Source organism: Pan troglodytes, chromosome 2 (genome assembly GCF_028858775.2).
Source record: "Pan troglodytes isolate AG18354 chromosome 2, NHGRI_mPanTro3-v2.0_pri, whole genome shotgun sequence".
NCBI lineage: Eukaryota > Metazoa > Chordata > Mammalia > Primates > Hominidae > Pan > Pan troglodytes.
This window is the reverse complement of record NC_086015.1, coordinates 134,078,820-134,090,641: the sequence shown is the minus strand read 5'-3', so window position 1 is coordinate 134,090,641 and position 11,822 is coordinate 134,078,820. Positions and strand designations below refer to the sequence as shown.

The following is an 11,822-nucleotide window of genomic DNA, read 5'->3' as shown; positions in this document are numbered from 1 at the left end:
TAAACTTTAGTGGACTTTTCTCATTCTTTTTTTTTTTTTTTTTTTTTTTTTTTTTGAGACAGAGTCTGGCTTTGTCACCCAGGCTGGAGTGCAGTGCCACAATCTCGGCTCACCGCAAGCTCTGCCTCCCTGGTTCACACCATTCTTCTGCCTCAGCCTCCCGAGTAGCTGGGACTACAGGTGCCCGCCACCACGCCCGGCTAATTTTTTGTATTTTTAGTAGAGACGGGGTTTCACTGTGTTAGCCAGGATGGTCTAGATCTCCTGACCTCATGATCCACCCACCGCGGCCTCCCAAAGTGCTGGGATTACAGGCGTGAGCCACCGCGCCTGGCCGTCTCATTCTTTTGACTACCCAGCATCTATAATTTCTTCTAATCAGGCAGAGCTTGTCTGCCATCATAGAAACTGCAAAGAAGCAAGTCAGAGAAGAAGCAGAGACAACACTGAGTTTATTCTAGGGACAGGAAGCAGCAGGGCAGTGAGAGCAGCTCCATCCACTCTTTAGAGGCAGCATTCTCGGTGGTCATAGTAATAATGGCCCAGCAGTGCAGAAGTGCGATTTTCATTAAATCTGTTCTGTGGTGAGATTTGGGGCACTTTTCTAGCTGTGTTGCCTGGCAATCTGGTTGTTCTTCCAAAGATTCTGCATGCCATCCAGTATCCTTTAACATTTTGCATTGTTAAAGTATAGCATATATACAGAAAAACACGCACATAAATTTTTTTTACAAAATGAATTTTTACAGACAGTGCATTTTTATAACCAGTGCTCAGATAAAGAAACAGAATATTACCAACATCCTAAAAGCTTCCTCATTCCCCCTCTAGTCACTACCATCTGCCATCCAAGGATAACCAAAATCCTGACTCCTAGCATCATAGATTAATTCTACTTGTCTTGTTTTTCTTTATACAAATAGAATCATACCACATTTGTTGTGTATGTCCAACATTATGATTGTGAAATTTATCCATGTTGTTTGGTTTAGTTGTATCTCATTCACTCTTACAAGTATAGCAAAGTATTCCATTCTATAAATATAATATTTATGCATTTGTGTTGGGGGTTCTCAAGACCACCCTCAGGCTCAATGATTTGTTGGGAAGACTCACAGAACTCAGAAAAGCTGTTATACTCATGCTTAAGATTTATTTCAATAAAAGGATGCAGATTAAAATCAGCAAAGGTAATAGGTACACAGGGTTGAGTCCAGGAGAAACCAGGCACAAGTTTCTAACTATCATCTCCTGGTTGAGTCACACAGATAGCGCTTAATTTTTTCAGCAATGGTATGTGACAACACATGCAAAGTGTTGCCAACTAGGGAAGCTACTTGAGCCTTGGCATCCAGGATACTTATTGGAGACTGAACTACTCAGTCTCCAGCCCCCATAGGTCAAATGGATACAGTGAGGCCTAAAGCCTCAGGCATACAAAAATAGGCATTTTGTTAGTGCTAACTAGCTGGCATAGCCCAAGGCATTAGGCATAAAAAGATACTCTTTTCGGGCACGATAGTCCAAGGGCTCAGACACCTTTTCCCAGGAATCAGGCTAAGGGCCATTGCTGAAGAACTTGGGAATATACAGGGTTTGAGTAGCCCAGGCCTACAGGGTTAACCATTTATACGTATCGTTATACTGCTGATGAGCATCTAGGCAGTTTACATTTTTATTAATATGAATAGTGCTGCTGTGAACATTGTTGTACACATTTTTGTTAAAGATTTGTATGCATTTCTATTGGGTGGTTAACTAGAAGTGAAAATGGTAGATTATAGAATATAGCATTTGCTCAGCTTTTATATATACTGCCAAAGAGTTTTCCAAAGTGATTGTGCCAGTTTACACTCCCAGCATCAGTGTAACATACGGTTCCAATATCTTTTTTAAAAGCAGTTTTATTGGGATATAATGGACACACAATACATTCTATATTAAATTATCCAATTTGATAAATTGTGACATACATTATATTTACATCTGTAAAACCACCACCACAAGCAAGATAGTAAAAGTATCATTCAAGATAATATAAGTATCATTCAACTCCAAAAGTTTCCTTATATTTCCAGTATCCTCTCAATTGATTCATTTTTCTATTAAAAATCAGCCAGAGTCAGTTTCTGTTGCTTAAAACTGAGACTTCCTAGATGATATAATCCTATCTTGCATTTGTCTTGCATTTGTGCCCAGCTTGGTCCTCTGCACTTCTTTTCATTTCAATTCTTGCTGAGCATCTTTGATGTATGCCAAGGACATAGATTCTGATTTTTGCCTGTGTGAGTCAGTTTGGTCAGATTCCAGGTCATCTGATTATGGCTTTGTCCTCAAGACTCCTGGTGATTCCACACAGCATTTTATCTCCAGTTTTCTGCATATACTTCTTCCTGAACTACCTTACAGCCCCTGGCCCCAGTACTTCCTGGTTGGCCCAGAACCAAACTCCTCTAGATTCATCCCTGAAAGGGTTTCCTAGATGTTAAGAGAAAGGGCTTTTTCCTCAGCTCTTCATTAAGTTGCATAGACTAGTGATATAGGTTGAATTGCATCCCTCCCTCCACCCCACCAAAATATATAGATGTCCTAACCTCCAGTACCTCAGAATGTGATTTTATATGGAGATAGGGTCTTTATTTCCATATAAGGCCATATAAGTAATCAAGTTAAAATGAGATTGGGGTGGACTCTAATCCAATATGACTAGTGTCCTTATAAAAAGGGGAAATTTGAATACAGATAACAGACATTTGAACGAATTTGGACACCATGACATAAAAACAAATAGAGGGAAGATGATGTGAAGAGAGACAAGGAAGAAAGCCATCTACAAGCCAGGGAGAGAAACCTGGAACAGATCCTTCCTTCACATCCCTCAGAAGGAACCAACCCTGCTGACACTTTGATTTCAGCCTTCTAGCTTCAGAACAGTGAGACAATAAATTTCTGTTGTTTAAGCCACATCATTTGTGGTACTTTATTAAGGCAGCTCTAGCAAATTAATACAACCAGGTAGGATGCATTAGCTTTTCTCCATCATTTTCAAATCATGTGAAGTACAACAGAGGATCAGAAGGCAGTGTCTGCCCTTTTGGAAACACTTCATTATAGAAATTGAGATTGGGGAGAAAATAACTTGGGAAGAGCAAACTAACTCGAGATTTTTTACTTTGGTCATTCATGAGACCCTGAATAGGAATGGCTAAATCCTGAAGTTCTATACTCCTTGTTCTTTTCTTTCCATTTTCTTGAATTGATAAGCACGATTCATTTTTCACAGCCATCTGTGGGAACACATGGACTACTTCAGTTAGTGGCTATTAAGATCTATTCTATAGTCTGAGGGGGGTGATTTGGGAATGCTTTTCTCCTAGGTCCTTTTCATGGAAACTTTTCCAAAACAAAAGGTTAATGAAATTTCAATAGAGGCAGATACAGAATGTCTTGAAAACCCCCTGAAATATTCTCATCACCTTTAATCGGGTCATCTGACAGGCTACCTTCAAAGAACCCGAATTTAGACTGAGTCCTTGTAAGGGCTGATTTTGCTTTACTTGTAAAATGTTATAAAGTCTACTTGCCTTGTTGGTCAAAAGTTGATTAAAGAAGAAATATCAAGGAGAAAGAATGACAAACAGAAAATATATTGAAAATAACTTGGTTCCATTCTCCCTGTCACTTTCAGGTACACCAATCAGATGTAGATTTGGTCTTTTCACATAGTCCCACATTTCTTGGAGGCTTTGTTAGTTTCTTTTTACTCTTTTTTCTCTAAACTTCTCTTCTTGCTTCATTTCATTCATTTGATCTTCAGTCACTGATACTCTTTCTTCCAGTTGATCGAATCAGCTACTGAAGCTTGTGCATTCGTCACGTAGTTCTCGTGCCATGATTTTGAGCTCCATCAGGTCATTTAAGGGCTTCTCTACACTGGTTATTCTAGTTAGCCATTTGTCCAATCTTTTTTCAAGGTTTTTAGCTTCTTTGCAATGGGTTCGAACTTCCTCCTTTAGCTCGGAGAAGTTTGATCGTCTGAAGCCTTCTTCTCTCAACTCGTCAAAGTCATTCTCCGTCCAGCTTTGTTCTGTTGCTGGTGAGGAGCTGCATTCCTTTGGAGCAGGAGAGGTGCTCGATTTTTAGAATTTTCAGCTTTTCTGCTCTGTTTTTTCCCCATCTTTGTGGTTTTATCTACCTTTGGTCTTTGATGATTGTGACGTACAGATGGGGTTTTGGTGTGGATGTTCTTTCTGTTTGTTAGTTTTCCTTCTAACAGACAGGACCCTCAGCTGCAGGTCTGTTGGAGTTTGCTGGAGGTCCACTCCAGACCCTGTTTGCCTGGGTATCAGCAGCGGAGGCTGCAGAACAGCGAATATTGCTGAATAGCAAATGTTGCTGCCTGATCGTTCCTCTGGAAGCTTTGTCTCAGAGGGGTACCCGGCCGTGTGAGGTGTCAGTCTGCCCCTACTAGGTGCCTCACACCCCTACTGGGTGCCTCCCAGTTAGGCTACTCGGGTGTCAGGGACCCACTTGAGGAGGCAGTCTGACCGTTCTCAGATGTCAAACTCCGTGCTGGGAGAACCACTACTCTCTTCAAAGCTGTCAGACAGGGACGTTTAAGTCTACAGAGGTTTCTGCTGACTTTTGTTCAGCTATGCCCTGCTCCCAGAGGTGAAGTCTACAGAGGCAGGCAGGCCTCCTTGAGCTGCAGTAGGCTCCACCCAGTTTGAGCTTCCCGGCCTCTTTGTTTACCTACTCAAGCCTCAGCAATGGCAGATGCCCCTCCCCCAGCCTCACTGCCGCCTTGCAGTTCGATCTCAGACTGCTGTGCTGGCAATGAGTGAGGCTCCGAATGGGCATATGATGTATTGCCCTTCCAGTTCAATCTGACAATAGAGAATATAATAAATTTGCCCCCCTGAGGAACTTCTTTTCCACTTCAAGTCCTTCCTTTGGCTATTTTCACCCTCCAATCTCTATCCTTTTCTAGTTTTTAGGTCTAAATTTGCAGATATTTCAGCAAAGCTGCATAATGACCTATTTGGTTGAGTCTTGGGAGTCAGATTCTGATTGCTTCTTGGAAGTGAGCACAGCGATATCCCCTGGGGCCTTGCTCTGATGCTATTAGTGAATATCTTGGTTTCCTGGAGATCAGAGATCCCCTTCTGCAGCTCTGGCTCCATTTCCTCCCGCTTCCATGGAGAAGTGTCACTCCGCTGTCTACAGAGGTTGCTTTTTTCTTCTTTTTTAAAAATTGAGATTAAATCCATATAACATAAAATTTACTGTTTTAACCTTTTTAAAGTGTACATTTTGGTGGTTTTTAGTATATTTGCAATGTTGTGCCGCTATCAGCACTAACTCCAGAGGGTTTCCAGCACCCCCACAAAAAACCCTGTACCCATTAACTGTCGTGTCCTGATTCCTCCATCTCCCTTTTCCCTGGTACCCACTAATCTATTTTCTGTCTCTATGGATTTGCCTATTCTGGTTATTTCATATAAATTGAATTATACAATACTTGGACTTTGTGTCTAGCTTCTTTCACTTAGCATGTTTTCAGGGTTCATCCATGTTTTTGCATGTTTCGGTATTCCATTCCTTTATTTGGCTGACTATCATTCCATTGTATAGATATACATTTTATTTTTATTTATTTATTTATTCATCAATTGATTAACATTTGGGTTGTTTCCATTTTGGGACTATTACGAATAATGCAGCTATGAATATTCAGGTATAAGTTTTAGTGTGGACATATGTTTTCATTTGTACGTATATGTATTAATATATCCACAGAGTATATACCTGTGATTGGAATTGCTGGGTCATATAGTAACTCTATGTTTATGTTTTTGAAGAACTTTCAACCATTTTTTAGTCTTTTCTTTTCGGGGAGAATAAGATGATAAGAGTGATTTCAGACACACTGATGTTTAGGAGAAGCTGAGCTATCAGAGAGAAATGCCCACCATGAGTTGAAGATGCAAGAGTGGAGCCCAGGTAGGCATATCAAGATTGCATATGTCAACTTAGGAATCATTCAAATGCAGTGACTGCTAAACCTATGAGGGAGATGAGGTCTTTGAGGGTGATAACAGATAGAGAGAAGAAAATATGAGGAGCCTATGATAGGCCCAGCACTGCCTAGGATTGTACTTTACTTGTGTTGTTAGTTTAATCATTACAACATAATTAAGTGAGTGCTACTATTAGCCCCATTTTATAGATAGGGCAACTGAAGCTCACTGAGGTTAAGCATAGGAGCTAGTCTGCATAGTTTGTATACAGCAGAGCCAGGATTTAAATGCTGGCAAAGAACATAGATATAGCCAGAAGACATTTAGAAGATGAAAGCAAATTAAAAAGAAAGAGAGAGAACCATTAAGTGCAATAGGATGGGATAAGTGAGTTATTGTGTTCCAGACTAAAAGGAAGAAATTTTTTTGTTTTTTGTTTTAGAAGGAATATGTCAATTGTGCAGACTGTTACAAAGGCATCAAGTAAATACAGAAATGGGATAATATCTAATTATCCCATTTCTGACCCGTTACAATTCTCAGGATGTTTGCTATTTAGCTTTTAACTGATCTGTCCTGGCTGCTGCTCTATATGCATTTTCCTCTGCAGAACACCAGGACATCACTGGGTTGCTATTATAGACAATAAATGCATTTCAGAATGAGTAAGGAAACCGATTATTTGCAGAGAAAACACTTTCACAAAAACTATTTTTTTTTTTTTTTTGAGACAGACTCTCACTCTGTCACCCAGGTTGGAGTGCAGTGGCACAATCCTGGCTCACTGCAACCCCCGCCTCCTGGGTTCAAAGGATTCTCCTTCCTCAACCTCCTGAGTAGTTGGAATTACAAGCACACGCCACCATGCCTGGTTAATTTTTGTATTTTTAGTAGAGACGGGGTTTCACCATGTTGGTCAGGCTGGTCTTGAATTCCTGACCTCAGGTAATCCGCCTGCCTCGGCCTCCCAAAATGCTGGGATTACAGGTGTGAGTCACTGCGCCCGACCAAAAACTAAAATTTTTCAGTAAAATGAGATTCTTTCATGGTAAATCATGAAGTAAAATTTTGAATGCATAACACTAAATAACTCTTAGTACTAGAAGGAAAGAGAATTATATTGTAGCACTGAAATAAAACTGTATTGTATGGGTAATGAAGCAGTACCCTCACCTTTCTTCAGTATTTTATATCTTTAGCTTTTTTTTTTCCCCCTTTTCAGATGGTGGCAGGTGGACTTGAGATTAAAGTGCCATTATTTCAGAGCACTGAAGCACATCCACGTAATGATGACATTATGTGAGAAATCTCAGGCAGTTTCAGTCCGTCAAGTCTTTTTCATTAGTAGTCGCAGGTATTGCTGGGGCTAGAGTCTTCCCCCGCTTCAGATTGTTGGTTTATTTGGCACTTCAGGATATTTTCAAAGATAAAATAAGGTTGGATTCCCTGAAAAACCAATTATAAAAGCTTTCCATACAAAGCTTTTGTATGGAAAATTGCCATGAAAAACTAAGGAACAAATGTTTTTAAGAGAAAAATAAGGTAAAAATAAAGTGAAATGGATGTCGTAGTAAGTCTCTGTTATTCACAAGTCAATGGGTGACAACCAAGCAACTAACTGGAATACATTCACCCATTGGCTTGTCTGCAACTCGATTTTACAGGCTGCTCTTTGTTAGAAAACAAATGGTTTGGAGGCTGCTTTTTATTAAAAGAAAAGCCTTACCGGGAGCTCCTATGCCCTCACTATCTGGCTAAATAGCTTTTTCTAACTCCTATATTACTAGTTGCCTGGTACCTGGCACTGGGATGATTAAGGCAGAGGAATATTGTCTCTTGGGTGTATGAGTCAGATAGTTGAGGCAAGACTCTGGATTGGTTAGTTTGCATATCAAAGGCATGCATGCTCCTGGCTGAGTCTTTTGCTGTCTCTAAGAATTGGCTAACCCTGAAAGGGGCTGTCTCTCCCCAGCTAGATAGGTTTTTTTAAGATGTCAAAACATCATAACATAGAAAAATTTAAAAATATACAATCGAAAATGTGGGTTTTTTCCATAATTTGTTAATTATCATGAAAAGGCTAAAGCAATGAAGCATTATTCTATTCTGAATATGAAAGAGGTAGTTATATTAAACTGAACTATAAGGTACTGTAAGAAAAGAAACCAAGTTCATTGAAGTCTTCCCAGTTTGGGCCATTTTCTAACATTAATTACATCTATGTTAATTACTTTTTGTTGATTATTCAAATTCATTCTATTTATTTATTTATAGATAGACTCTAGCTCTCACCTAAAAGGGATTTAGAAAGGAAAAAAGACCTAAAATCAAATTTGGATAAGTAATATTAAAAAGCTGTTACTGTCCCATCACTCTGCAGAAAGCAGAGTACATTAGTATATTAATGTGGGCAGCAAAGGCTATCTGGTTAATACAGGAAAATTTCAGAGAGATTTATGTTCACTCTTCATCTTTTTGCATCATTTTTTTCTTCAGGGTTGCCTGTCTTCCTTGTTACTAGTCCTTTGTGATTTGTGTACTATTTGATCTCTTCTCTAAGGTTTTATTAGAGTTTTGATACCAACTTTTTTTTTTTTGTAAGTGAAGGAAAACATCAGACATAGCTTTATTGCTGACTCCAGCCCCCTTCAGAGCCCATAGTCACAGGCCTCCAGGCTGTAAGTAGAGCTCTGTGAAACCTTGCCAGTCCTTCACACCAGTGAGCAGGGCTGAGACTGTGGGATCTTCCCTCATGGCTGCCATCCACAGTTTAAGTTCTGGAGTGTGGTCTACACACTCATTTAACTTCATTGCTTCCAGCCGTTCAAACGAGGGCCAGATGACATAGTCAATCATAGAGACGGAATTGCCACCAAAGAAGGTTGTCTTCTTATTAATCAGAACCTCCTCTAGCTTGCTAAATTCTTTACACAATGCTTCTTTCAGGCCAGCACCGTCTTCCTTATTTTGGGTTCTAAGGAAGCTTCCTACCAAAGATGGCACCTTAGAAAACAACTCAAAGACCATCTTCTGGCAAGCTTTCTCATAGGGGTCATCCGGCAACAGCTTCTTCCCTGAGTATGCTTCATCCAGGTACTCACAGGTGATGGCAGGCTCGTAGATCAGCTGACCCTGACTGTTTTCCAGAACTGGCACCAAACTAAAGGGATTTTTCTTAAAGAACCACTCAGGCTTATCTTTCAGGTTGATATAGATGACTTCATACCTGATTCCCTCGGCCTTCAGAACCAGACGCGTCTTCTCAGCAAACGGGCAGAACCTCATGCTGCAGATGCAGATCAGCCCCTCTGGGACCAGCCCCAGGGGCGTGCTTCCCTTCCCCAGGCTCCTGGCTGAGTCCTCTAACATCGCAGCGCAGCGCAGCGCAGGCCAAGCTGCCAGTGCTGCGGGCTCTTGACATCGACATTTTGAACATTTGACATCTCTTTAAACTTTAAAATATTTAGTGAAGTAAAAAAAATCTCCAAAGTTATACAAACACATATTATTTTTGAGTAATCATTGAGTATTGACACATTTAGATTAGTAGGACAATCTTATAACTACACTATTAAGTTCAAAAAGGAAGATACATTTCTATTTAATGTTACTCATAAAAAAATTCAAAACTCAGGTTTTTGTTTTGTTTTGTTGTTCTTATTTGGTTTTTGGAGACAGAGTCTCGCTCCTTTGCCCAGGCTGGAGTGCAGTGGTGCAATCTCGGCTCACTGCAACCTCCGCCTCCCAGGTTCAAGCAATTCTCTTGCCTCAGCCTCCTGAATAGCTGGGATTACAGGCATGCACCACCACGCCCAGCTAACTTTTGTATTTTTAGTAGAGACGGGGCTTTGCTATGTTGGCCCGGCTGGTCTCAAACTCCTGGCCTCAAGCAATCCACCTGCCTCAGCCTCTCAAAGTGCTGGAATTATAGGCTTGAGCCACCGTGCCTGGCCTCAAAACTCAGTTTTTAAAGATTAAGTAAAGAAATACTCAGGAGCTCATTCATTTCTCATCTGTCACCTGACAGTGTCTACAGTTATTAATGACCTCATGTTGTTTTCATTGCATTTGCATGCCTGTGCATAAATCGTCCAGAATCATTATATGAACTACTTTCAGCTAAACCTTGGGAGAAATCATGCCTTGCATTTCAGACAAAGAAGTGACCAGTCCAGGGAGGGAATCAACCATGCTTACAACATTGCTGCTAATAGGTAATCTTTTTTAAAAAATGTATTTACCGCCTGCCACCATAGATGAGCCGGTGTGATTTGGGCTTCCTGGACCACACCCGTTATGACAGAAACCTATTGGCATTTCCAAGACTCAAGACAGGCTATGTGCTCTCTGTTCCATAAGAAGAAGGGGCTAACAAGGCCTCAGTTATGACATTCAGGAAAGAAAACTGATATTATCAGTGGGGAAAATCCACTTATAACCAGCCCAGCATGTGTTAGCTATTGGAACCACTGTGAAAACTCTCTGTAGCCCTTATGTGTGGTCTAGAATCTTCTTTGCAGTTGATGACTATGACACAATTCAGTTCTAAGTCCACAAAAAAATATGTTTTAGCCAGAATTTCCTATATTAACTAGATTTTCTCTGCTATCCAAATTCATGTAGTTTACTTTCTGTAGGATACTAGGTTATCAACAGCTTTTAGGGTTGCTCACTCAAACTTCATTCTAGTTTTTTTTTCCTTCCTAATTTTTTTTGGGGTGAGAGTTGGAGTTTGTCTGTTGTTTTGCTGAATTTTATCTCCACAACCAGCCAATTCCCTTTCCCCACTTCTCTTAACCCTCCTTTGGTCCCAAGGATTTTCTCTCCTCTGGATACAAATGGACATCTCGGCTCCTCCATATTAGATTGATTGCCTAGCTGGCTCCCTGCATCAAAGAGAACTTTGGTCACAGGGCATACAGTAACTATTACTCCATCATCCTGCCTGTGCATAGTTAGGTGATAGCACAAGTGCCACCCCTCACCTTTCCAACAAAGAGAGAAACAAGATTAGAGTTCAGCACTTGGGCTATTATTTCATAAAGAGTTCAGTGCTTCAGCACAATTGCCTGATCTTTATCATCACAATTCAATTTTTCAGGATACATTGAAGAGAAAAAATCATGTTCAAGTTATCTTCCTCCTTGTACAAGAACATCCAGCAACACCCCCCTCCTCCCAATTCCCAGAGGAGGACAGCAGCCACTGCAATTACTGAATGCCATTAGAAATACCAAGATGAGTCCCCTCCATTTCAAGACTTGACAGCTTTGTGCTTTTTCAGGCACAGAGAGTTGATCTGACTTTTCTTCTTCTGAAAGCTTTCTGCAGGGCCCTGCAGAATAACTTTTGCTTTGATTACCCAGTGATTTACAGCCCTTCTCATTTGCTTCTCATATCTCCTTTTTCCAGAGTATAGGGAGCTCTCCTTTTACTCTGAGGAGGCAACCTCTCCTGTTGCCTCAAAGCAATTTTTCTTATCATCTCCTGGAATTTCAAGGCCTATCTCCTTTATGCTGTTTTGATTCTCCTAAATAATGATTGTCTATTTTCTTTCTTCTTTCTTCCTGCTTCCTATCTTTCTCCCTCCCTTCCTTTTTTCCTTCCTTTCTCTCCTTTCTCTCTTCCCCTCCCTCCCTCCCTCCTCCCTGCCTTCCCTCCTTCATTTCTGTCTGTCATTCTTTCTGCTTTTCTTTCTTTCTGACATCTGTGTTTTCATCACAGGTGCAGATTTAATATAAACACAGAGCACTGTAATTCTAATAGAGAAAGAAAATAATACATTCTTGATCTCATATTTAC

The 11,822-nt window shown here is 40.5% G+C and overlaps 1 protein-coding gene across 1 annotated transcript; it reads right to left on the bottom strand.

Annotated features, from left to right (window-relative positions):
- Nucleotides 1-466: 466 nt before the first annotated feature.
- Nucleotides 467-9,430, bottom strand: LOC107970767 (glutathione S-transferase omega-1-like). The gene has a single exon (XM_054680995.2). The coding sequence runs from the start codon at nucleotides 9,387-9,389 to the stop codon at nucleotides 8,682-8,684; it is 708 nt and encodes a 235-aa protein (XP_054536970.1). The 5' UTR covers nucleotides 9,390-9,430; the 3' UTR covers nucleotides 467-8,681.
- Nucleotides 9,431-11,822: the final 2,392 nt, after the last annotated feature.

Bases quoted from the DNA above. Each gene is read 5' to 3' on its own strand.
- LOC107970767 (XM_054680995.2), bottom strand. From the start codon at position 9,389: ATGTTAGAGGACTCAGCCAGGAGCCTGGGGAAGGGAAGCACGCCCCTG.